We start from the raw sequence: 27,545 nt of genomic DNA on the forward strand, positions 1-27,545 counted from the left end.
AGCCTAGCCAAGAATTTATCCCATGTTCTGACAAGTCAGCACCCGATGCCCCTGTCCAGCAGGGACACAGGTGGAATCCCAGGGGTGTATTTTTTGATGTTAAGTTGTCTGTCTCGCCTTCATTTCTTACTTGTTGGGATCGAAGCCGATCCTCGGCTCCGACTTGGCCATCTTCTATAGCTCAAGAGCTGTTTACTGGCTCGAGGCTACTCCTTATCCCATGATGCCTAGCGCTAGCTACCCAGATCTCGTTTGCCGCTTCAGCTGCGAGGTTCGTTGTTACTGGCTCAGGCTCGTATAAGTTTTATTGTACTACTAACATAGTCGTTAATTATTTTGTTGTTGTATTAGTGTAATTGTAGTTTTCCCTTAGAACTTGTTTAAGTTAGAGATCCCCCCCCCTTTCCTATCCCTCTTGTAGGTAGCGTTTTAGTTTAAGCTTTTCTTTTTTTTACCTCCTAGGTAGCCATTTAAGTTAGAGGTTTCCTAGTTTAAAAAAAAAAAAAAAAAAAAAAAACTTCTTAACTGTAGTATATTGTGTTTTTGGTTAGTGTTTTGCTGTTCGGCCCTTTGGCCAGTAACTATTCAGTGTAAGGTGGTATTTCTCTACTTGGATATGTCTAAAGAATCCAAGGTGTCTGGATTCAAGAATTGTGACTCATGCTCTCAGAAAATGTCTGTGACAGATGGGCACACTTCTTGCGTCTATTGCTTAGGCGCAGTGCACCTGCAGGACTCTTGTTCTGTATGCCATGCATTCAGCCCAAGGGTTCTGCAGAGTGCCAAAATAAGCTTATTTTGAGGGGTCTTCTTAAGCCCCAGGATTTACCGACCAAGACTCACCCGGTGAAATCTCGTAAACCGACCAAATCGTTTGGCTCCCAGCTTGGAGCCGTCATTGGCCCAAGCCTTACCTACCACTTCGGTTCCAGCTGGAACCAAGGAGACTGCCTCCCTGTCGGCTCCACCAGTACCTTTTGAGCCGTCACGGGCCCACAAGAGACCAAGGTCCCCTTTTCTAGAGTGTATACATTCGGCCCCTCGGTCTCCCCTGTTGCAGAGTGACCGCAGTCAGAGATCCTCCCACTCTTCTCGGTCCTCTAGACTCTCGGATCATGACGTGGAGAGAGTGGTCAGTAGGTTGTTGAAGTTGCAGGCACTGGCCAAAATGTTATCCAGCCCTCCTCAACAAGTGTTGGCTACGTCCGCTTCCATCGATGTTCCTCCTCCGACTCCATTGAGCTTGGAGCCGGAGTTTGTTGGGGTTCGAATCGTGGAACCATTGGCACTGATAACGATTTCCCCTTCGGTTCCGTCGTCAGTTCCGATCCTGTCGATGGTGACTTCTGTCGAGGGATCTGGGCGCCGAGCCTCTCTCGTCGGCTCCGAGGGGGGCGAGTGGCACCGGACTGTTGTCCGACCCCGTTCTCCCTCTCGGAGCGTCGGCGCAGGTGAGCTCGGCTCCTACATCAGCCTCTGAGGAGGATTCCGGTTTCCTCGAAACCGGAGCCTTCTTTGCATCGTGGCAGAGACGCCTTTGATGTCATGAGGAGTGTGCAGGCCTCTGAGTCAGCTCCACGTTTGACCCCACTGGCTCCATCCCATGTAGTGCCTGTGTCAACCTCTGCCCCTCCTCCAGACCCCAAGCATGGGGAACCAGCACTCCAGAGCACCCCATTGGGTGTTTCCTCTTCTTCCGAGGCCTCCCCTGATCATTCGGAAGAGGCCCCTCGAAAGAGGAAGTGCAAGAGGAAGCACATTGACTCCCCTGAGTCTGTCACTTTGTATACGGATTTGGATGAATCAGAAGGGTCCCCGAGATCCCCCTCTGAAGATGTTTCCTTTTTGGACATCCTAGAAATGCTTAAGCAGAGGGGGAACTGGACTACCCTAGCCCCTACCGAGGATGAATCTGTATTCCTGTATGTGTTTGGTTCCCGACCTTCCACCTCCTGGGTGTCTCCGCCCTTCAATCCACTAATGTCAGTGGTGGCTCGAAGGGCTTCATCAGCCCCGGATACAGTGGAACCAACACTGAGGAGACCCGGCAGGTTTATAACTGCACCCCCTGATAAACAGTTCCTTACAAAGGGTGTTCCCATAGATGCCATGGTAGTAGCAGCGGTCACTAAAAAGGAGTTAGCAGAAACTTCTTCCTCTGTCCATCCTCCTAACAAGGAGTCTAGGACCATGGATAGATACAGGAGCGTATGTTTGCTTCAGCAACATTTTCCATGAGGTCACTGAATTACTTATGCCATTTTACCAGGCTTCAGATGGATCTCCTGAAAGAGCTTGGAGATACCCTCCAGGATCCATTAGCTGAAGGGGCTCAAGCTAAAGTGGCTTCTCAGCTGGCGACCCTTAATTCGGTAGTTAACTCCTCCATGAGGTGCATTTCCTATGCAGCCGATGGTGCGAGTAGAGCCGCAGGCACAGGCGTGGCCCTCAGGAGACACGCATGGATGCGGCTGTGTAATTTTGCGGAACCTTTTAGAGCATCGCTCACCAACACTCCCTTTGATGGTTCATTTCTCTTTGGACCACAGGTGAAAGACACTCTCACTAGGTGTGAACAGGAAGGCAAGACTCTCTCTGCCGTGGGAGTCCATTTTTCCACTCCTTCCAGACCATATCCCAAAGGTCAGAAGAGTGGTAAAATGTGGTTCCGGAAATCCCAGGGAGCCTCGCCTGATACACGTGATTTTTTCTCCAGGGGGAGAGGAGGAAATAACAGACGCCGCCCTCAGGGCAGAGGGGGTCCGCAGAACCAGGGCAGCAGAGAATCCTTTTCTGACAAGCCCTTCCAGCATCCCTGAAGGGTTGCCCGGCTGCCCGCCTCTGGATGCAGTCGGGGGAAGACTTTCACTGTACCCAAAAGCCTGGCAAAACCTAACGCGAGACAAATGGGTACACTCAATCATATCCGGAGGCTATATAATTCCCTTCTTCCAACCTCCCTTACCATCAAACAAATCCCTTCCAGATGTTTCATCCAATCTGAGTGCCCAAGCAGTCATTGAAATTTCAAGACTGCTAGAAAAAAGAGTTTGTAGCAACTGTGTAACCAAATGAAAGTGAAACAGCTTACGCCTCTTGCTATGTAGTCTTGGGAACCCAGTGCAAACTTCTTCAATAGTTGAAACCAAGGTACTAACAAATGAAAGTAACACTCGTAAAAACTTCTTCAATAGTTAAAACCAAGGTACTGACAAACGAAAGTAGCACTCGTAAAAAAATAATCCAAATTTATTTTTAAAAAAACGGCACAATTAGTTAAGTGCTTTCACCTGTATACATAACGGGCTTCCTCAGAACTAACTGTTACTTTGTTTCAGCCAAGTTTAAATCACTTATTTGGCGCCAAAAAAAATGCATACCAATTTAAAGACATACCACCTCAAAAACATTAAAGCCTTTTAACATACTACTAACAAGTAAGACACTAATGCGATCACATTAAAATACACCAAATTAATTCATCCTCTTATAAAATTATTAACAATAAAAACATCATTATATCATAACATTCAATGAGTTTGACCAATTTTTTGGAAAGAATATTCTTATAAAATTATATTTACTTTGTTTAAGTATGCAAATGATATGTTGCTAGGCATTTCATTCGTGTCGTGAATGTTGCAATCTCTCAAGTGTAATTAACATTGTTTTTACCTTAATAAAGGTTTTATAGAAATATTATCGTTCAAACCATGTAATGTGGAGGCATCCGTGTATAGTTGCCACCACATTTCGCGATATGATAAATGACAATTGGATGTGCTCAATAGATCTTCAGGATGCGTACTATCACATCAAAATGAACAAGCACTCCAAGAGATTCCTTTGCTTCTGGCTGGGAGCCGGTCATTATCAGTTCAGAGCTCTGCCCTTTGGTCTCACCACAGCCCCCAGGGTGAATGCATGGCAGTAGTCGCGGCTCACCTGAGGCATCAAGGATTCCAGGTGTTTCCTTATCTAGATGACTGGCTCCTTACTGCTACTACCAGGCATCAACTCATTCAAGTCAGGGACTATACAATCTCAATTTGTGCCCAGCTAGGCATTACTATAAATTTCGAAAAATCTGCCTTGTTGCCCTGTCAATCTTTTACCTATATAGGAGCAAATTTAGATATAAGAAGTATGTCCGCAAGGCTACCACCAGACAGGGTGGCCCCAATTCGGCAGCAAGTTCATATCCTCATGCAATGCAAAAGGTCACAAGTCAGGTTGGTCCTTCAAACTCTGGGTTGTATGGCAGCAGCAATTCTTCTGATAACTCTGGCCCATTTTCACATGAGAATCGTTCAGTGGCTTCTCTTCACACAGTGGTCTTTCAACAGCTCCCCATGTCTCACATGATCATGATTACAGAAACATGCAAAAGACACCTTTCCTGGTGGATGGTCTCCCAACTAGTGTCTTAGGGCAGACCATTCATCCTGCCCCCTCTGGTTGCCATAGTGACCACGGATGCCTCACTGATAGGGTGGGGGGGGGCATTATCAGGGCAGGACAGTCCAAGGCACTTGGCAGCCTCACGAGTACCATCTGCACATAAATGTCTTGGAGATGAGAGCCGTGCTCCTAGTGTTGCAAGCCCTTCAGGACTCCTTCCCTTCCGGGACCATTGCAGTTCAAACGGACAAAATGTCAGTAGTGTTGTACATCAACAAGCAGGGCGGAACCAGGTCCTACCCCCTATGTTGAGAAGCACTCAGACTCTGGCAGCGGGTGATTTCCTCCCAACGATTTCTGATTGCGACACACATCCCTGGGAAGTCCAACGTCATAGCGGACAGGCTCATCAGAGCTATCCTCATGCCTCACGAGTGGTCTCTGAATCAGGAAGTTGCGGATCTTATCTTCCACAAATGGGGACAGCCTTGCTGCGATCTTTTTGCCACCCCCTTCAACAGCAAATGCAGCAACTACTTCTCCCTTCTTCCACTTCTAGGTCACACACCCAGAGACTCTCTAGTCCACGATTGGCCTCAGGGACTTCTTTATGCCTTCCCGCCGTTCCCTCTTATACCCATACTCATACAGAAAGCTATATCGGGTTGCAAAAGGATCCTCCTTACTGGCCTCGACATATTTGGTTTCCGTTCCTGCACCGTTACTTCCTCGAGCAGCCTTGGACTCTGGATCCTATTCCAGACCTGCTGATTCATCAATCAGGAGAGCTGCATCGATCCCTCCAAACACTCCAGCTCACAGCTTGGTTGATCCAATTCCAACCCTAGCCAGGCTTCCCAGCATTTCTCCGGCTGTGCGTGAGATTATTGTCTCCTCTCACAAATCTGCTGCTAGGAAGACGTATGCTAGCAAATGGAAATGTTTCTCTTGTTGGGCAGAGCTAGGAACATAGACCCCTTTTCAGCCCCAGTTCACGAAACCTTGGAGTTCCTAACGGAGCTTTTTCATTCTGGGTCCGCTTCTGACAAAATCAGGGTTCAACTAGCGGCAATCTCTAACTTTCATGTTGGGGTTTCTAATCTAAACATTGTCTCATAAGCTGTGTAAAGCTTTTATCAGAGGGACTACTCTCCTTAGGCCCACAGTGAGAGATCCCCCTCCTCCTTGGGACCTTAATTTGGTGCTAACCTCCTTGATTATGCCCCGTTTTGAACCAGCAGCATCCTGCTCCTTTAAGTTTCTATCTTGGAAAAGTCTCTTTCTGGTAGCTATTACCTCAGCCAGACGTGTCTCGGAACGTCAAGCACTAAGTGTTCGTCCTCCGTACTTAGTTTTGGACAGTGTTGCTCTGAGAACTAATCCCTCCTTCCTTCCCAAAGTCTGCTCAGAAAATAATCTAAACCAATCCATAGATCTTCCAGTGTTTTTCCCTAACTACACCAACAAGGCAGAATACAAATTACACCTTTTGGATGTTCATAGACAATTGCGTTTTTATCTGCATAGAATGAAGGATATAAGAAAGTCGGATCAACTTTTCCTTTCCTATGCTAGGGGCAAACATGGTCTCCCAGTCTCCAAAGTGACCCTGTCCAGGTGGTTGTCTCACATTATTATCTTCATCTATCAACTAAGAAACAAAGAATTGTCTACCAAACCGAAAGGTCATTCTACTAGGGCTTTGGCCACCTCTGTAGCCTTCCAGTCTAGGTTGCCCATGGACTCTATCTGTGCCACTGCCACGTGGGCAAATCCTCATACCTTTATTTCTCATTACAAGTTAGACATGGTCTCCAGGAATAGAGCTAACTTTGGTGCCACTGTTCTGAAGAGTCTGTTCCAATGAGCCGCCCAGGACTGTAGGTGCTAGGGACGCGGTCCCAACAATCAAGAAACTAAGGCGAGATAGACAACTTAACATAAAGAAGTTATTTACCTACCATAACGTTCCATGTTAGTTGTCTTCATCTCGACTTCTTTCTTGTGTCCCCCCCCTCCATCTCCCTGTCCTGTTGGACCAAGAGGAGTTCAGGTTTCACTGGCTGAGTGTTCTGTGGTTTGTTTCCATAACTGACTTAGACAGTATGACAGGTATGCGCAACCTGTTAGTTTGGACAGGTTGATTCTTTGGCTATGTCTGGGGTTAGCTATTACAAATGAGATCTGGGTAGCTAGCGCTAGGCATCATGGGATAAGGGGTAGCCTCGAGCCAGTAAACAGTTCTCGAGCTATAGAAGATGGCCGAGTCGGAGCTGAGGATTAGCTCTGATCCCAACAAGCAAGAAAGAAGGTGAGATGAAGACAACTAACATGGAACGTTATGGTAGGTACATAACTTCTTTTTCCCCATCCCGTTGTCTGGGTTCCGCTTAAAAAGCATTAATGAGGTACTCTGCTTGACGTGGAGAGGGAGTCTATCCCACAGAAGAGGGGAGTCTCTGGGACAGAAATCTGTCTTAACCAACAAGTCCTGTTGATGTCATAGACCAGGTTGAGGTCGCCTATACAGGTTACTCGAGTGGAGCTTGACTTGTGGATATACAGCAGTCCTATCAAGGTGGGGTCTGAGATTGCTTTGTATGCTAGACAGAAGTAACCTCTGAGGAGGCTGTATGAGACTGAGCAGAGGGACAGGGCTTTTAGCCTATCTATGTAGGGTAGATGTTTGAGGCCCTGGATTCTCCTGGTGAGGAACATCAGTGGTCTCTCCAGCTGCTGCATATGCTTTATGAGGTGCATGCCAAAAGGGGCATTGTACTCAATAATGGGTCTTATAAGAGAAGAATACAGGGATGTTAAGACCTCCTTGTCTCTGGATGAGATACCCTTACTAATCAGGAGCAGAACTCTTTAAAAAAAAAACAGTTTGAGCTTGAAAAGCTTCAAGGTTTTTTGCTGCTGAAGAGCATACCACGTCCATTGAAATTATTGAATGGTTAATGATATTAGAGGTGGCCAAATGAATCTGTGTTGGAGAAAGCATTATGCTAACTTTTGTTGTATGAGAAAAACTTGTGCTTTTCTGTGAAAACTATTTTGCTTAGCTAGGAAACTGTGTATGAACTGTTAGTGCATTTCTAAGAGTGGAGTTATGTAAGTGTTTGTGTGAACTTTCTGTGAGGAAAAGTTTTATTTTTGACAGAAATTTAATTTAGATTGTAAACTTGTGTGTGTTTTGGGCAGGATACTGTGCTTGTGGGGGATTGCCATTTGTTTACTTACGTTAGAAACACCTTTTCTTTATAATCTTATAAATTACAGACTTGTTAAGGCTCCATTCCTCACTTTCGGTATCTTTTCTTCACCTTATCTGTAGAGCAACCTCCGGTCTCTACATTAGTACCTTCCCCTGTACACAAAAAGAAAGTTTCAAAGGAGTCTTCAGGTGTCAGGCTGCCTGCTGTTCTGCATCACCCACTGGTGAATGACTCTGCTGTGGCCGCTTGTTGTTTGTCAGACTGCCCATCTTTTTCCCTCAGTCCTCTTGGGATAGATTTTTCAGCCACCAGAGACCAGGGGATAGCCATGCCCTCTGTGACTGTAGGGATGCACTTGGCAGGCAAGGGAGGAGACACTCTTGTTGGTGTCAGGGGTCGGGGCAGTTGAAGCATCTTCATTTGGCCAGGAAGGTCAGGTAGAAGTTGGAACCAGTGTGCCTAATATGTGCCAGTCTGTTATCAGGGAGTGTGCTTACTGAGAAAAAAAAATGTTTCTATGGACAGGACAGATTTACTGGGATTTGTCAAGAAACATATTAATTCTTTTTCTTTGCCTTCTCATCCTTCAGACAAGAAAAGGTAAAATTCCCTCCCTTTCTGATAGAGAATTTCAGAATAGCAGACATTACAGAACGCGGATGGTTGTACTTCAGAAATTCTTGTCAAAGTTCTCTAATTCTGAGAAAGTGTTTAATCAGATGTCCCTGCTGAAGAGAATTTTTTTCTGACACCTTGTTTAATATGGAAGAGGTTTTTTCAGTGGAACCAGAATAATGTTCCAGTGACACAAAAATGTATTATGATCTATTACAGCTATAGATCACAAAAGCTGTGGCTGTCCCTCTTGTATTGCCTGCTTTAGAGAATGTTGTTCTCACTACTGCTTCATTACCTGATGGTCAGCCTCCTGTCCCTAGGATATCTCACAAATTGCATAAGTACCCGTTTCCTAATTGTAAAACAGATCCAACAGTTATTTCTCTGTTCAAATCTGCTTCTGATAAACAATTTACAACTGCTAACCATATTTCCCAGGCAATGGCAAGGATTTGGAAGAGGATTAAGTTGAGGAAACTGTATTCTTCTAATATTTTAACTTTCAGAATTGTTGTCAACTTCATATGTTAAAGTTTTTATTATCTTTTGAGAATATGCAGAAATTAATGGCTAACCTTCCTTCTACTGTATTAAAGTATTAATGAAATGCTTCTGTGGCAACTGTTTCTCATGTGACTATGTATATTTGTCCCCAAGATGCTGTTAATTCATCGTCCAGAGCTGTAGCTTCTGGATTAGTTTTGAGGAGATTTGCTTGGCATCTTTCTCTCAAAATCTTCTTGGTGATGTTAAATCAGAGATTTTAAATTCTCCTTTGAATAAACAAGTTCTTAGTCCTTCTGCAGCTGAGGTGTGTAAAAGGTGTGATTAAAGGTGAAAACTTGATTTAAGGGGTCCTCAGATTTTTCAACCCTCCTTTTTCAAAACAAGTGGTATTTTACCTTTCTTTTGAGCTCTCGTCTCCAAAAAGCAATTTAAGCAGCAAAGTTTTAAAAAGCAATGGAAAGGAGGCTCTACAAAGAAAGTAAAGGACTTAATAAGCAAGGACAGTCCTCTCAGTCAGCATGACTATCCATCTTTTCAGGGTCTTCCCCCTCCCACCCTGGCAACCTTTCCATGTTTTTAAGACTTCACTTCTTCTTGTCACATCAGATTGTTATAGATAGCTAGGGTGTGAAGCTAATCCACCTAGGGAACACTTGTCAGTGAGGATCCCACTCCCCTTTCCAAGGCATTCCCTCTTGTCCAGGGAAACAGATGCCTCTTTTTTCCTCCCTTTCTGAAGCACAGGATTCTGGGCTACATGGCATCAGTGATTCACACATGACTATAAATGAGAAAAATACAGTAGTACTCCGATCAGTCTGAACTCTACATCTACACCCGTTTGTCCTTCCAATTTCTGGGGTTTGTAAAGAAGAAGACTGGATGGTGGATGGATCAGATAGCTTGCAATCCAGTTCTTTCATTCTCCCTACAATGCCCTTCCATTCAGTCACCATAGATGCTTCCAGGGTTGCAGACATCCCTATTTGAGCAGGACTGTCCCGAGATCAGCAGCCCAATCCCGAGTTCTGCACTGCTTGCTAAAATCCAAGTGTAACAGCCTCTGCTTTGAGATTTTTCATTGGCTCATATACTGGCATACAGGACAATCATAAATTGCAAAGCTAAGCCACTTCTGTTCAATGCAGAGCAACGGGCTGTTCCACATTGAACAGAAGAGGCTGCTGTGCGATTTTTGATTCGCTCGTATACCGACATAAGGGCCAATCATAAATTGCAAAGCGGAGTGACTTCTGTTGAATGCAAAACAGCGGGCTGTTCCACATTGAACACAAGAGGTTCTGCTGTGCGAGCCAACAAATCGTAAAGCGGAGCTACTTTTGTTGAATGCGGAACTGCCTGCTGTTCCGCATGAAAGACCTTTTTTAGCCTGAAGAACCTTCCTTTTTTTTGGACCCTTGGTCCCTTTAGAAGTCTGTCAACCCTGGATGGTTCATACATGGTGTGGGGAGTGATTTCAAAGGGGGAAAAGTGGAAGCTATATGGGATTTTATAGACAGACCTAAAGCATATAAATAGCGAGATGAAGGCCTTGAATCATCTCTGGTTCCAATGACTTTTGCAATGATGTGGTACATATACTGGGGGTGGCATATCTTACTCTCTTTGCAGATTTGCCATGATAGCCTGGGAGGTAGCACCTCAGTTCAGTTTGACTCTTCAGGCTTCATACATTTCATCAAAGAAAAGCTTGTTTGTAAACATGTTCAGCAGGACCAAGACAGACCCATACGAATGGAAACCTCATCCTGGAGTCTTCCAAAAACTGATCCAGCTCTGTGGAACACTTCAAGTAGATCTGTTTGTCTCCCCACAGAACAGACAATTAAAAAACAATTCTGCTTCAGGACTCCTTTCAAACAGGCCTGGACAGTGGATGCTTTCTCATTCCCATGGAAGGGAATGTTCCTATGCACTTTTCTACCCTTTCCACTGATATTTAGGGCTCTTCTAAAGATAGATTAAATTCTTGCTTGAAACCACCACGAGGAAGAAAGTTTTAAATCTTTTTATTGATAAAAACAAGCGCTTTCACGCAACAAGATGCGCTTCATCAGGTTACAAATTTTACTAAAATTTCAGCTATCTTTATAGTGAAAAGAACATTGCCAATTAATCAATCAATTAACAAATAAGTCAAAAAACTATTAAGATAATTCATCAAAATAACGCTGGTGTACTTGTGTTCAATGATAAAATTCATATAAACTATTTAAAACACTTTTAAAAAAGGGGGTAACTATCACAATGTAAATTCACATATATATATAAAGGTCAATAATATATATTATGCCTATAATTAGTACAATCAAGCTACTGCATATAGTTCTCAAGGAAGTTATGCCCATATTTGGGAGGAAATCATTTTAGTAGCTCTTCTAAAGATCCAGAAGGACTGTCTTAAAATTGTGGTGGTGACTTTTAGTCAAGGCAACAGTTATTTTCTCTTCTTTTCAGTTTGTCCAAGGACATTAAACACAAGCTTTATACAGACTGGCTTTCCTCACACGTGATGTGGGAGATGTCCTTCAAGGATGCATCTGCAGTCATCACATATGGGTTGTCCTGCCTCAGGCAGCCCTTCGGTCGGCCGGCCGGATTCCAAAGTCTAGGTCCGGCGTCGGCTGAAGTCGCCCCTTCCTCGACGTCAGAGCGCCTGGGGTATAAAAGCATCAGCCGACGCCATCTTCCTCAGTCTTCCTTGCCGCGTGGTGCCCGAAGCAGAAGCAGTTCGCAAGTGCCGGTCGGCCAGCTCCTGTAATTCAGCTAAACCGAAGACTTCAAAAGCTAAGTACCCTGTTGGGGACTCTTTCTTGCCTCAGCCGATGTCAGATAAAATTAATAATTGCTTAACTTATGGGAAACAAATACCTCATAAGGATTTCCACTCTTACTGCCTACCTTGCCTAGGCCCAGACCACGACGTCTTGGCCTGTTCCGCCTGTGCTTCCTTCAACCGACGCACTCTAAGACGTTGGTCGGAGTTTGCAGAGGAATTTTTTGGGGCTAGTTTTGCTTACAAAATGCCGTTGGAGACTCCGACTTCACATTTAGTAAAGAAACGGAAGGACAAGGACCGACACCCGCGGTCCGCGGTTTCGGCTGAAACCACGGCCAGGCCTACCGCGAGTGTCTCGGTTTCGGCTGAAACTGAGTCCTTGGTACTACCGTCCACCAAAACCGTACAACCGACAACCTCGGCCCCTGAGGCCACTACTGTCTCGGTTGTTGAATCTCCTTTGGAATCTGGTGTCCAGGAACCTTCCGACACCATTCCCTTAGACAAAACTACACCAGCACGTGGTGCAGCCAGGCCTCCTGCATCCATGTCTATTAAGGCATTCTCTAGGGCTAAAGCTGCCAAACACTCAAAATCTATGCCTCCCAGGGTTATCCCTCAGGGACCCACTACAGGTTCTCAGATCCTTAGTCTAGCAGAGGACCTTATTTCATTAATTAGGGGCTCTCAGCCTCATCCGGACAGGGGCTCTCATCCTCCTACAGAAAAAAGGCCCAGGGTTGAGCCCTCTGATCCCCTCTCCTCAGATGAGGTCTCTGATGGCTCTGCCCTCTCGGACTACCAGGAGGAGGCTTTTTTGGCCTACGAGAATTGAGATGCAGAGGAATCTATCCCTTCGGCCTACCCTCCTGAAGAACTGTCTTTTGGGGAAACTCTGCACACTATGAGGGAGCATTTCCAATGGCAGGGCCAGGAATTCTCTGATTCCAGGAAGAGATTAAGGACCTTCTTGCATTTGCCTCAGCATAGACCTTTGGCTATTCCCCCTGTTTTGAATGTCATTGATGATGTGTACTCTGAATCTAGCACAACCCCTGACACTCTCCCTCCGGCTCCTGCCAAACCCGATAGGTACTACAGGGTCCCAGAATCACATCTTTTCCTTTACAAGGCCCACTCTGCTGATCCAGAAACTATTTCCCAGGGCCCTAAAGGGGTTGCAGCTGTCACTACAAAAAATCCACTCTCCTCTGAAAGGAGTCCAGGGCTTTAGAGCGTTGGGGTAAAAAAGTGTATACTTCTGCCACCCTTTCTATGAGGGCTTTAAACTGTCAATTTCATATGATACAGTACCAAGAATATTTGTTAGATGAATTGCATAAAAAGCTGTCTTCACCTGAACCCCTAGATCGCAAATCACTTCAGGATCTGGTACATAACTCTCAACAGGTTAGCAACCATTTCTTGCAGTGTGGTTATGATGCATTGGAAGCTTCATGTAGGTCAGCTATGACAGGTGCAGTCATACGTAGGCATGCTTGGCTGAAGGAACAATCTCTGCCAGACCATGTTAAAGCAAAGCTTCTGGATGCTCCACTGGAAAAGCAAATGTTATTTGGCTCCACTGCTCAGGAGGTCTTAAAGAAATTTGAAGAAAAGGCAATATCTGTACAAACAGTCAAAGATTTTATGCAAGTCCAACCACCAAGATTCAGCAGGAATTGGCCTTCCAAGAACTGGTCCTTTCCAGACACAGACAGATTTCAGAGAGGCAAGAACAGGTGTGCCAGAGGTAGAGGGCAAGCTAGAGGCTCCTACAGAGGATGTCAATGGCAGCCTCCCAACCAGAGAGGTAGTGCAGGGCCTACAACTGCTGCACAAGGACAGACTCAATGACTTTACTTTGACACCGCCAACCAGGGCTCAATTGGAAGCACCTTTGGGCGGAAAGCTTTCCTTATTTTCAGAAAATTGGCACATTATTACAAGGGACAAATGGACACTACAAATAATAGACAAAGGATACAGGTTCCATTTCCACACATTACCAAAAAGAAAAGGCATGCCAGACCTGCCACCAAATCAAAGGGCAGAGGCTTTAAAACAAATCTCCAACTTAATGAAAATGAAAGCAATAGAAAAGGTTCCTCTTGCAGAACAAGGCCAAGGATTTTATTCCAGACTCTTCCTTGTTCCAAGAAAAGAAAAGCAACAGAGGCCTATTCTCGACTTGTCCGCACTAAATAATTATCTCATTGTGCCAAAATTCAAAATGCTGACTCTACAGCAACTCCTTCCCATGCTGGGCAAGGGGTCTTGGCTGGTAACTCTGGACCTCAAGGAGGCATACCTGCATGTCCCTATCAGACAAAGCTGCAGAAGACACCTCAGATTTCTTGCAGGTTCAGAGCATTATCAATTCTCAGCATTGCCCTTTGGCTTATCTACTGCGCCCAGAGTATTCACGAAATGCCTGGCATCAGTAATTGCACACTGCAGACTTCAGGGGATGCAAATATACCCGTACCTGGACGACTGCCTTATACAAGCGGACAGCAAACAAATTTTGGTAAAACACTTGAATTATGCCATCTATCTTCTTCAGGCCTTGGGATATACAGTAAACATTCACAAGTCAAGACTGGTACCATCCCAAAGAATAGCCTTTCTGGGTGCGGATCTAGACACAACCACCCAAATGGCTTTCCACACAGAAGAAAAACAAAACCAACTACCGGATTACTTCAAAAACCTGTCAAGACAAACTCAGCTGACTGCAAGGAAAATCCTGCAGGCCCTGGGTTACATGGCTTCTTGCATTCTTCTGATTCCTGAAGCAAGGCTACATATGAGGAAACTCCAATGGTACCTAAGGTGTTTATGGACTCAGCACAGTCACAGCTTGGAAACTTTGATACCACTCATCCCATGTCTTCAAAGGGAATTTCTGTGGTGGGCTCAAGCAAGCCAGTCAAACAGGGGTTTGCCCTTCAGCAAACCAATAGCCAGCCAAACCATTACAACGGACGCTTCAGACCATGGATGGGGAGCGCACATGGAGGGAAGATGCATTCAAGGGCTATGGTCACAAAAAGAGCTACGCATGCACATAAACCAAAAGGAAATGCTGGCAGTGATACATGCAATCGAGGCCTTCAAGTTATTTCTTCATCAAGGCCACCTGCTAATAAGGACAGACAACACTACAGTTATGTGGTACATAAACAAGCAGGGAGGCACCCATTCCTACCCTCTTTGCAGACTGGCAATGAATCTATGGGAACTTTCCTTGACTCTCAATATACAACTGCAATCCCAGTTTGTACCAGGAAAGGACAATATACTGGCAGACAGCTTAAGCAGGAACATCATGGATGCACACGAATGGATGCTGCACCCAGACATCTTCCATCAGATAACACAATCATGGGGGAGACCGGACATAGACCTCTTTGCCTCCCCACACAATCATCAGCTGGAGAATTTCTGCTCAAGGACATACCACCCACAAGCATGGAAAGTGGACACTCTCTCCTTCAGCTGGAGAACTCTAACAGTGTATGCATTCCCACCTCTTCCATTAATGACCAAGGTCTTACTGAAGATCAGGGCAGAGCAGCCAAGAGTGATTCTGATAGCTCCGGACTGGCCAAGACAGCACTGGTACCCATTGCTAAAGAGCATGTCATGGACAAAACCATGGCTTCTGCTACAATGGCCGCTTCTCCTGACACAGCACAATTACAAAACTCTGTATTCCAACCTGAAAACATTACAACTAGCTGCCTGGAAAATACCTTGACTCATCACCAGGATAAGCTATCCAAGAGAGTGAAGGATATCATCATGGAAGCTCGCAGGCCTTCCACAAGAAAGGCATACTCAGCAAAATGGAAAAGATTTCACACCTGGAGCACCTCAAAGGGCCTGGATGCAACAGTTATGAACATGGCACATATCCTGGAATATTTGGCAGAAATGCTCCACAATGGCCTGTCTTACTCTTCCATTAAAATTCATGCTTCAGCAATTTCAGCAGAGTACAATACTGATCCACCTGCCTTCTCTCATCCTCTGCTAAGACAGTTTCTAAGAGGAATTAAAAACATCAATCCTCCAAGGAAACCACCACTGCCTACTTGGGACCTTAACTTCGTGTTGGAAAAACTAACACTGCCTCCCTTTGAACCAGCAGCATCTGCAGATTTACAGTTCCTCTCTTGGAATACTGCCTTCCTTCTGGCCATAACCTCAGCTAGAAGAGTATCTGAGTTACAGGCCCTCATGGCAGTACAGCCATTTCTTATTTTTCATCAAGACAGAGTTTCATTGAGAACCAATCCTTCATTTATGCCTAAGGTGGTATCTAGAGTCTCATTAAACCAAGCTATTCACCTGCCTACCTTCTTTCCAAATCCACCAAACAAAGGGGAAAAGCTTCTGCACACCCTGGACATACACAGACAGTTGCGCTACTACTTGGACAGAACTAAAAATTACAGAAAAACTGACCAGTTGTTTGTAGCATATGCTGCTGGTGCACAAGGAAAAGCAATTTCAAAACAGACAATTTCAAAATGGATAGGGAATTGCATTCGTTTCTGTTACTCCTTTCATGGAAAAACTGTGCCAGCTAACATTAGACCTCATTCGACCAGAGCCACAGCCACCTCCACAGCCTTCTTAAGAGGGATGGCTACCAAGGACATTTTAGAAGCTGCTACATGGAGCTCTGTGCATACATTTTCCAAGCATTACAACTTACCTTTATATTCCAGATCCAGAGCAGGCTTTGCTACGGCAGTCCTGCAGGGCATTTTAGCTACACCATCCTTTAAATAGATCCTCCACCCCCAGATTGGCTATGGTATTCTACCCATATGTGATGACTGCAGATGCATCCTTGAAGGACATAGTACAGTTTTGTACCTACCATAAATGTAGATGTCCGATAGGTATGCATCTGCAGTCAGGTTTACCCTCCCTCCTTCCCCTCTGTGGTATTTCTTGGGTACATTCCCCTCTCATAGCTAGCTGGGGTTATCTATTATGGTGTATTTGTTTTTATGTATGTATATGTATACTTTAGTGCATGTTTGGAGTTTATTGCATTCCTCCAAATTTAGCCTTCCTTAGAGGGCACCTGGCATCTCGGGCAAGAAAAACTGAGGAAGATGGCGTCGGCTGATGCTTTTATACCCCAGGCGCTCTGACGTCGGGGAAGGGGCGACTTCAGCCGACGCCGGACCCAGACTTTGGAATCCAGCCGACTGAAGGGCTGCCTGAGGCAGGACAACCCATATGTGATGCCTGCAGATGCATACCTATCGGACATCTACATTTATGGTAGGTACAAAACTGTACTTTTGATATATCCCTGTCTAGAAACCTTTAAACTAACTGCTAAATGATAGAATTTGATACCTTTTAGGCACTTTTTTCGGAGGATGTGCAGCAAGCACTGAAAGAGGCAAGAAACAATGCTACTAGGCAATTATATATGTGCAAGTGGAAAAGATTTTCTATTTTGCGCTAGTCAAAGAACCAGGATCCTCTTCAGACCATATTGCCTCTATTATTGACTATTTGTGTGAGTTACTATCCAGTGGCCTTTCTCATTCCTTTGACAGGGTACATTTGTCGGTCATATCTGCTTGTCTGCCCTTGAAGCCACCAAACTTTATACCATGCTCAAGTTAAACAGTTTTTGAAAGGGGTATTACATACTCGTCCTGCTAGAAAAGAGGTAGCTCCTCCTAGGGATCTGAACGTTGTGCTTGAGAAGCTTACTTTGTCTCCATTTAAGTTATTTCATAAGGCTGAATTGAACCTCTGGACTTAGAAGACTGTTCTACTCATTGCTCTGACATCTGCTAGGACAGTATCTGTCTACTCATTGCTCTGACATCTGCTAGGACAGTATATGAGTTACACGCTGTTATGATGAGTCAACCATACCATGTTTCCACATAGACAGGGTTTTTTGAGAATGAATTCTGCCTTTATGCCTAAAGTGGTCATAAGAGTTAACTTTAGTCCAGATTATTAATGTCTCAGTTTTATGAACCAAAGAACAAGGGAGAAAGGATCATTCATATGCTTGATATCTACAGGAAACTCATAAACTAGCTAGACAAAACTTGATACTTCAGGAAAGCTGATCAGCTGTTTGTCTCCAGTGAAGGTAAATGGAAAGGACATCTAGTTTCAATACAGACCATTTCCAGGTAGTTGTCTCGTGCTATTGCCTTTTGTTATATTCACCATAATAAGCTATTTCTAGACAGTGTTATAGCCCATTCCCCAATGGCTTCCTCAGTGGTTTTCCAAAAAGGGGGGAACTCTAGAAGTATTCTGTATGCCACAACATGGTCCTCTGTGCACAGATTTACAAAACAGTGCAAACTGGATTCCTTCTCCAGGTCCAGAATAGGCTTTACTTCAACTATTCTCTAGAGGCTCTTGAAGTGCTAATTTATTGGTCTCCTCTCCTTTTCCCCTTTTCTTCTGTTAGCTATGGTAATCTACCCAAGTGGAGTTTGCCATAACAGTCGCCATTTTAATAGAATACTTTTGCAGTAGCCTCTTCTCCCTTCAACTCCCTACTCTTGCTTGTATTTTTTTCCAGGGTGTGGATTTTTCCACTCCTTTTTGTATTTAGTTAATGTTTGGTTTGTTTCCTACCATTGTTCTTCAGAGCAGAATATGCTCTGAAACTTGGTGCATTCAAACTGTCTTTTCTCTGGAGCTCTGCTTAAGCCCCTAACAATTGGAGCATGAAAGGTGCCCTTAACTTTTGAAAGCTGGACATTTGCAGTGGAGTAGGACTCCTATAGCTTAGCATACCGCAGTAGGGATTTATTAGACTATCTACTGTACTGGTAAGTTTCACTTACACAACTATACTTTTTATCGTGACTACTTGTGTTCCCAGGTTGTGTAAACATTACTTAAATTCTGTTCTGTGGCTGTGGTTTATTTGCTTGCACTGGTGATATAAAATCCAGGTAGATGAAATGTAAAAGTAATTTCAGTGACTGGAAGAGATGGAGCCCAGTTTACAAGGTGATTCTAAAAATTTTGTTTTGCCTGAATTATAACACTATACCTGCCATTTAGATCATGCTTTGGTTATGTTTATAATCTGGTGTTTTTGTAGGTCGCTTGGTATAATGTTCTGACTACAATTACTTTGTTTTTCTCTACAATTCAGATGATCACTTAGATGAAAGAAGTGCAGTATCCAGCAAGCAGATCCTGGAAGGTATGTTGCAGCGAATCATAATATTGTCATACAAGGATGTCAGTTTGCATTATCTTTTTTCTTCCTGAGGTTATGGTCTTGATTGCTTGAAATTTATACTGAGATATCTACTTTATAATCAGGCAAATATGTGCCTTAATCTTCTATAAGATATTTTCCGCTATAAAGAAACAGAGGCCACTCCTTGAATAGTAACCCATCTCATTAAATCCCATCAGAGCAGCATGATTTAGAGGAAAAGTGTCCAGATATTACCATAAATATGATGAGTATCATTACCAATTACTTAAACAGTTCCGTATTTCAGTGTTTGTGACTTGCAGCTGAAACAGCAGTTGCATAAATTAAATGTTGTGTATCATTCCATTAGTTTCTTTGTAAGAAAAAGAGAAAGAAAATGTACTTAATTCAGTAAAAAGTATGTGGTGATAAGAGTAAAAATTTCAGAGATCTTATGCTCTCATGCTAAGTAGGCTCTAATGTAGATATAGATTTTGCATACTATGCAAGACCACAAAATTGGACTTTGATAGCATGCAGGTGGCTGAGATTCACAAAGCACTATTATGCTGCAGCACTCTAGATCACAAATAGGCAGCTCATTTGCTGCTCAATATTTCAGAGTCACTACACATATAGCAACCTTGGGGCACACTTGTGTAAATTAGGCCTCTGTGCTTCAGAGGCCAGTTCCTTAGTTTGGAATTTGTGTAGCTTGTCAATTCATAGATGTCTGTACAGCACAGGATGATCTTCATTTTTGACACTATTACAGTAGTGGTAACTTCTTGGGACTCCCGCTTCAGAAGGACTAACATCTGATCTGACTTCCAAAGCCTTTCAGCCTTCCCCTTCTGTACCTCCCACTCCATCTTCGGTTTCATCTTGCGGAAGTATGAGTACAGGTTTATGCACATTATGCTAGTATTTGACATCCTGTTGGTTCAATCTGGCTTCCGGAATTTTTGGGTGAGAGCCCTGTGTTATAAATTCTCTTATCTCTCTGATTATACTGTACTTGTTTATATCTGTTGTAGTTTTTCTGGTGTCAGGTATACTGATCAGAAGTTAGTTTGCAGTTGCTTTTCATGTAGAGAGCAAGATCCCTTATAAAGACTTATGAACTTCCAGTGTTTATTCTTTTTGAGGCCTAATCACAATGACCTAACTGCCTCTAGTGTGCACACTTCAATCAGAATTCCATTTTTGATTCCTTCTGCGCTCTCTGCCATCAGACCCCTCCCAGCCAATTGGTTCATTCATTTCTTATCTTTGAGTTAAGGGTCTGCTGAGAGGCCCTAATAGTTCCCTCAGTGAATGCTCAGCTAGCAGAGAGGAAGGTGGCCATGCAGTGGGCTGACCATGCTGGGAAAGCCCTTACTTTCACAGAGTATGTTGCCTGAAAGCAGCCCTTTCCCTTCCCTCAGGCATGTTTGGTGGTTTCTCTTGTCTCTGTCAGAGAAGTCACACTTCCCTAAGTACTCCACAAGCATATACAACCCTCCTTTCATTTGAGAGGTGAGTGGGCCATACCCTGTCACTTCTTTGCCTAAGCAGAAAGCTATTATGCAGAGAGTTATTCTCTCCAAACCATTTGGTCCAAAAAACGACTCTACTATGGTGTCTGCCAAGCTACTGCAGATGGTTCACAAAAAAGAGGAGAGAATACTCTACACAAGAAAGATGTGAGGGAGGAGAGAATATGGACAATATCCATTTGGAAGACAACAGTCTCCTTAGGTATTGGATACATTGAGATGATTTTGCAGCCTCTGACCCAGATGGATGTCTGCATTCTGAACTGAGCCTTTTGGCAATGCCCCTCAGGAGGCAGCCATATTCTCACACAACAGCACGTTCTTCTGAGCTGAAATATTGTATTCATCGATCAGTCTTGATGGCAACACGCAGGCATCTGGTTCCCTTGCTAGTTCATTGATTTCAAGACTGAGCATGATATCCCCTTGATGTTGGTGTGTGAGAGTATCCATGGTTCTCAGATGGGGGTTGTTGGCATCCACCCATGTATGGGGATCTTGAAATCAGCTTCTGTCAGATTGGTGCTCAGGGCATCTGGGCATCTGAAGCTGTCATGGTCCTTCATGTCTATTTGCTTTCTTGGCTCTCTCTCAGGACTTGATTTTGTACAACTGCAAAGATGGAGGTATGTTCAGTGTCAGGGATCCTGGTCCAAAGAGAAGAAGGGAAATGGAAGGAATCAGATTGCTTTGACTTAGAGGTGGATGATAGTGGCTTATGTTGACCAAATGTCTTCTCATTTATGAGTCAGCCACCAAGGGCACATAATCCTCCTTTTATCCATCAGTGGATTTCACACTTGGTGATACCCTCAACTGAATAAAGGAAAATTTCAAATGAGAGGGTAAAAGAGATACATTTACCTCATTCGCTTACCTGAACCAAAACTCTTAGCAGTATCTCCAGTGTAAGCAGTCTTGGCAGATGACTTTAGTGGTGTGTCTTTGGAACCAGGTACCTAACGGCCCTGTTCCTAGGTAACGTGACCATTTTTATAGGGTTGCGGATTCCTGTAAATATTTTCATAATAATGATATTCTGATCCAACCAATGGTGTCCATCGATGCTAGCACAGGTCCTATTAGATCTTCAACCAAGAATCAACTTTCCAGTGTTAGGAAAAAGTAACATCCTGGACAACTTTGCAAAGAACATCTGCACCTCTTCCACCCTGACCTTCAATGCTGTTAATTGTTATATGTTGAAATACCAGGGGACAGTCTTATTTCACTTAAGGACAAGTTTGAGGACATACCACATAAAGACCTGAGACTCGGTACTAAAATCTTTGCAGCTTCTCTTCCCAGAAAGCAAACCACTCCATCAGATGTTGCTTTGATGCTGTTGGTGCAGCCCTTATGGCAGCATCGTCAAGGTCACTGATAAGGAGACATGACTTGCTAAGGAATATCCCCCAACCAGAACATATTAAAACTGAAGTCCTGAATGCCGCACATAAGAAAGAGTTGCAATTTGCATAGAACAGATGATTAAAAAGCTGGAGGAGATGGTCAAGACTGTGCATTTAATGAAGTAGTAGTTTTCTTACCATGCCCCCCATATATATAGCAGGAATTATCCACACAAAAGATTGATCCTCTCCTTGGGGGCAGAGCAAAAGAAAATAACTTAAGGGGAAGATAATCCACTGCAAGAAAAGTTGGCAAGGCCAAAGAAGGAAGCCTGGATGCCCTGAGGACTGAGACTTTTGAGAGGGAATATCTATGACTTAAAAGAACTTCTCCATGTCTCACTCTTGAAACCATACCCTAACTCACCATCAAAATAAATCTACTGTCTCCACCCCCCCCCCCCCAAAAAAAAATCACAGGAACCAAAAAGTTGGAGGCTAACTTGAGTGTTTTAGTGAAAGAGTAGGAGAAAAGTTACAAAGGACACTAGGATATTGAAAATCTTAGCCCAAGGTTACACGCGACACTCTGAGGCCCCATGAGGAAATGTGTACAGCAACAGACTTTCCCAGAAATCCCTTTATTATCCAGAGAGCAAAAACATTTTGTTTGCTTTTTTTTTTGCTCCCCCTCCCCGCTGCCTCAGTCATCAGTCTTGTTTCCACCAATTGGTCTATTTATTCTCTATCACCAGGGTGAAAGTCAACTGACAGAAGTCATCATGAGTGGTTCAACTGTTTTTTTTTTTATTGCATCCTAACCCTCTCATGTTCTCGGCAAGTCACCATGTCGAGACTTGCACTGCACTGACCGAGGAAAGCTGTTAAATCCCTTGAAGCACAAACTTGTGTTTTCCTAGGTCTGCATGCATGCAACCTTCTCAATACCACCCCCACACCCCCCAGGGAGAGTTGACTGGGACATTGCACTTCACTCCGCTCTGTCGCTCTCGCTCTCTCTCGGCCTGGCTATTTCAAGCCTGGGGCTGCTCTTTTTACTGTGGTCGCCTGGGTCACAGACATGATTCTGCCCTCATCATCACAGATCCAGTTTAAAGACTTAATGCACAATTGTTACAAGGCTTTGTGTGGGAAGGGGCAATACTGAGAGGATCCAGGCAAGAACAGAGCAAAAGGTTTTACACAGGGCTTTTTCTTGTTCTGACTTCCAAGATGGAAGATACCTGAGCAACACATTGGTTAATGTTCTGTCAGTGGGAGAACCAAAAACTGATAGGAAAAGCCAGTAAAGTCATTCATATTAGAAAAAAGTTCCATTAGTAGTTACCAAGTTCATTGTCTTGATGTCATCAAGAAAAAAATCTGGAGGAAGTAAAGAAAATATGATGAACAAAGGAGAAGAACCCTTTGAGTGATCAGCAGAAAGCAGGTCAATTAATTGTATATGTTTCTATTGACAAAATCTTCTTTTCCACTCCCTCACTGTTGTAGTCTTTATGAAGCTGTCTGTCACATTGTATATGTGTGTGTGTATTATTATTTTATGTAATGTTAATATATTAATACTCTATAATATTTTGTATATTTATTTCTGCTCTGCTAAAGAGGTTGCTTCCAAAACCCTGATCACTATGCATCTCTCTTACTTCCACCTTGTTCCGCAATCATCTTTCCCCCCTGTGATATATATAACCATTCAATTGTGCCATATGTAAAAGTCTCAGTTGTACAAGTTGTTAGGTATCCCTTCAAATTATGTAGATCAAAACCACCATGTTCAATAGGATGAATTAACTTATTCCACTTTTCTCTTGCCTTCTTTCCTTCCCATATAAATTCCATCACCTCTTTAATAATTATCGTCCAAAACATTTTCCATAACTTTAAAAGCATTTGTGATTTATGTACAGGAACAAAGAGCTAAAAACATTTTAACTGCCTGTATTTTATTGTCCATGTCTATGACCATTGGTTTCCAACCTGTTTATTTTTTTTTTTAAGTAATTTTCTGCTTGGTCTCTTTTTGTACATCCTTAGATGCTACAACAGAGTTCTTTTTAATCCATGCACTTAAATACTTAATCGTTTCATGTACCTATAAATACAGATATAGTTGAACTAATTTGTGTGAAGGCACATAATTTACTGCTAAAGCTTTTTATTATCTTTTCATTTACTTTATACCCTGAAAATACTTGAAACTATCTTAAAATATCCCAGAATACCTTAATGTTAGGTTCAGGATTTGCCATGTATAAGGTAATATCATCTACAAACAAATTTAGTGTTTTTTGGCTACTACACCAGAAATACCCCTACATCGTTGAGTCCCTTATCTTTTTGAGCTAAAGGTTCTAAGTATGTAGCAAATGAAATTAGGGAGAGCAAACGTCACTTCTGGGTTTCTCTGGTTCCAGTATTCAAACTCAGATTGCCAGAAAAGACTCCTCTCAGCTCTATTTTTTCTTCTGATCCATCATCTATTCACCTTATTAACACTGCTATACTATTTGGAAACATAAATGCAAATATTGATGTACTCGTGTATTCCCATTAGACCTTGTCAAACTCTTCTGTGCATCCAAACTAATCAACAATTATAGATTTTTTTTATATTCTGATTCTGTCTGAATTATCATCATTGTTATGTTAATGTTATCAAATGTCTCCTTTTCTCAAAACCTGCAGTGATTAATATCAGTAAGCTTAGGTACACATTTTTGACATTTACTTGGCTAATATAGGCATAAACCCACTGTAATCATGACTTAGAACTGAAATTTGTCTGTACAAGGCAGGGTCTGCTCTGCTTTGGTAATACTACAACCACAGTGTTCTTCAATGATGCAGTTATTTCCCCCTTATCAAAACATTATTAAACAGTGCTGTGCAAGTCTGCTCCAGCCTCCTTCCTCCTAACATCCAAATTTTTATTGGAAATCTATCCATTCCTGGAGATTTCTTTGTTGCTTGGTTATGCATCACACTTTTTATTTTAATTTATCTGTCATGACTGTTAATTGTTGATCTTTCAGTTCACCAAGCTTAGGAATATCTATGGTTTTCAAAATAGCTTCCATATGTGTCTTTTTCAGATTTGCCAGCTCATATCTTCTATATAGATTTCCAATAAATTGCCCAAATCGCCTCCATTATTGCTGCAGAATTCCTAGTTAACCTTTTTGTCATGGGGCCCCTAAGTTTTACCACATCTCTTTCCACTTTCTGTTGCTGAAATCTTTCAGCAATCTTTGTTGAAATGGATGAGGGTTACATCAGAGGAGATCTCAGATAAGAATCTGAAAGAGGAGAAATGGATTTATGTGATTTGTCTGGTCAGGTTTTCAAGCCCTAGGGCAGCAGCTTACAGAGTCTGTGATTCAGATTCAGCCACTAGCAGACCACAAAAATGTTGAGCTCCTTAAAACAACCTCCTCTCTGGAAGCCTGCTGAAAGCATCTTCAGGAGATTGGTGGAGAAAGGCAAAACCTTCCAGCAAAATCTTGGTCCTTATATCGTAAGTAAGACAAGAATAAGTTGGGTAAAGAAAAAAAGGGAAATTACGGAAAGAATTGCAAGTAAAACCCAAGGAGGGACCCGGTGGTAACTAGGGCTGTGACTCCTGGAGGTGACAGCTATGACCCAGCTGTGCATTGTCTCTCTTCATCACTACGCCCACTGCAGCCCAACTCTCCTCCTCTACCTTTATTAAAAGTGAGTTGGATCCTGAACATTCTTCAGCAGGGCTACAAACTGCAGTTTCTGAAAGTTTCAAAGTTGTAAGGAATTCCCAGTCTCAAAAGACCAGCTCAGTATGGTACTTTCTGTGCTGAAAAAACATGTTGGAGGAAGGGAGCCATAGAAGGAGTTCCCAGAGGACAGGAAGACTGTTACTGGCACCAAGAAAGGAAAGCACATAGAATCCCATACTGGACTTATCTCTTCACCAATACCCCTTATCTCCACAGTTCTACTAAAGGTAGAGTTAGGCCCAAAATTATGATAATTGCTCCATTCTGGCCCAAGCAACATTGGTTCTCCCTCCCCCTGACTGTTGATAGGAAGAAAACAAGACCACTCCCACTGACCATGTGCCTTCTAACCCAGAACAAGAGGTCATATATCCATCCCCATCTGAAGACTCTCAAGCTAACAGCATGGAAGATTGGATACTGACTCCATCCACTCTTTATTACATCCTGGATGTTTTATCCATTCTGAAAGAGGCTAGGAAGCAAATACTAGAAAGTCATAAATAGCAAAATGGAAAAGGTTTCCTGTATGGTTCCAGTCCAATAGTATTTTCTCTTCTCAGGCAAATTTAAAGCACATACCTGAATACCTGTCCCATCTCTTCAAGGTACACACTTCTTGTCTCCCTGATTCACCTCTGTGTATTCCTGGCCCCACATGAAACAATTTCTGAAGGGGAGGATACACCTCAAACCAGTTAGGTGGGAATCTGCCCCTTTCTGGCATCTGAACTTTACCACTTTTTTGTGCTTGTGACTTCAGCCCCTATTAAGCTACTGACATGGAAAATAGCCTTGCTTTTAGCAATTGGCATTTGCTGGGCATATTTCTGAACTTCAGGCAAACCCTTATGTGCAAGAACCCTTCTTATTTTTCTTCAGGGACAGAGTCACCCTGAGAACCATTCATACATTTATGCCCAAGTGGTCAAAGAAATGTCTTTGAATTACACCATTCACTTGCCTGTATTTTTCCTAAACCCCTAAAGTAAGGGAGAGAGGATCTTGCACACCTTGGCTGTGAAGTGGCAACTAAGAATTTACCTCCACAGAACTAACTTCCCAAACAGATTTGATCAACTATTGCTAGTGTTTGCAGAGGGGAAGCAGGATAAACCAATTAGCAAACAAACTGTCTCAAAACAACTTGCAGTCTGCATCTTTGTCTGTTACTTTCAACATGTTAAATAACTTCCTGGCAGAGTTAGAGCACACTCGGGCACATAGCTACAGCTACTGCTGTTTTGAAAGGGGTGCCCACACAGATCATTCTAGAGGCTGACACATGATCTTTTGTTCACACCTTTACCAAGTTCTACCGACTTGGATCCATCTCTAGGGCAACAGATTAGAGAAAAAAATCAGTGGACTGAGCAGCAGTATGCAGCAAAATTAGGGACATTAAAGAGTGTGTGTGTGGGGGGGGGGGGGAACGCTGGTGTGCCTTGCATTCTGTTTTTCCCCTATTTACTTTCTCATGAGACCTCTGAGGATGTGTTCACTTAGAAAAGTGGCTGTTAAGTACTGAGTGTGTGTCTGTCTGTATTTCTATGTTGTGTGTGTGTGTGTGTGTGTGTGTGTGTGTGTGTGTGTGTGTGTGTGAGTCTGAATGTGTGTGTAGACATTAAATATTTACTCAGCTTATATTTTAGATATAAAATATTTCCTCCAAATATTAAATGTACCACAGCAAGTTTTAAACATTAGTCAGAGGAACTATTTTACATCAGAAGTATAAAATGATATATAGTATTTAAAAAAAAAAAAAAAAAAAAAAAAAAACATTTTCAACAGCTATCCCATTCTCTAAGCACAATGATGCCCTCCAGGGTGTATGTTGTTGTGGAAATATGCCCTTCCGATGGTGTAGAGTCTGAATGCCATTACCTACGGTCTCAGAGCACCCCTGGATGTGTGTTATTTCCAAAGTAACATGCACCTTTTTAGGCATTATTCCTTATGTACTCTGATTTCATTTAAGGAACAGATATTAACAGACTGTTATTTAACAATTGCAATTGTTTCTTATTTCTGGAAAAATGCTGAACATAGGTGAACTAAACTAAAATACATAATCCAGTGTGAAAATATCTGCTATATTGCAGAGTTTAGC

General features: G+C 43.1%; 1 protein-coding gene across 1 annotated transcript in view; it reads left to right on the plus strand.

The window, feature by feature from the left end:
• SLC30A7 (solute carrier family 30 member 7) overlaps nt 1-27,545 on the plus strand; it is a 1,382,816-nt gene that overhangs the window by 611,850 nt on the left and 743,421 nt on the right. Inside the window, exon 7 of the mRNA XM_044085748.1 lies at nt 18,719-18,769. Coding sequence (XP_043941683.1) covers nt 18,719-18,769 — 51 coding nt within the window. The remainder of the gene's footprint in view (nt 1-18,718; nt 18,770-27,545) is intronic.

This window comes from Protopterus annectens, chromosome 10.part0, assembly GCF_019279795.1.
Source record: "Protopterus annectens isolate FY-2018-M chromosome 10.part0, PAN1.0, whole genome shotgun sequence".
Classification (NCBI taxonomy): Eukaryota; Metazoa; Chordata; order Ceratodontiformes; family Protopteridae; genus Protopterus; species Protopterus annectens.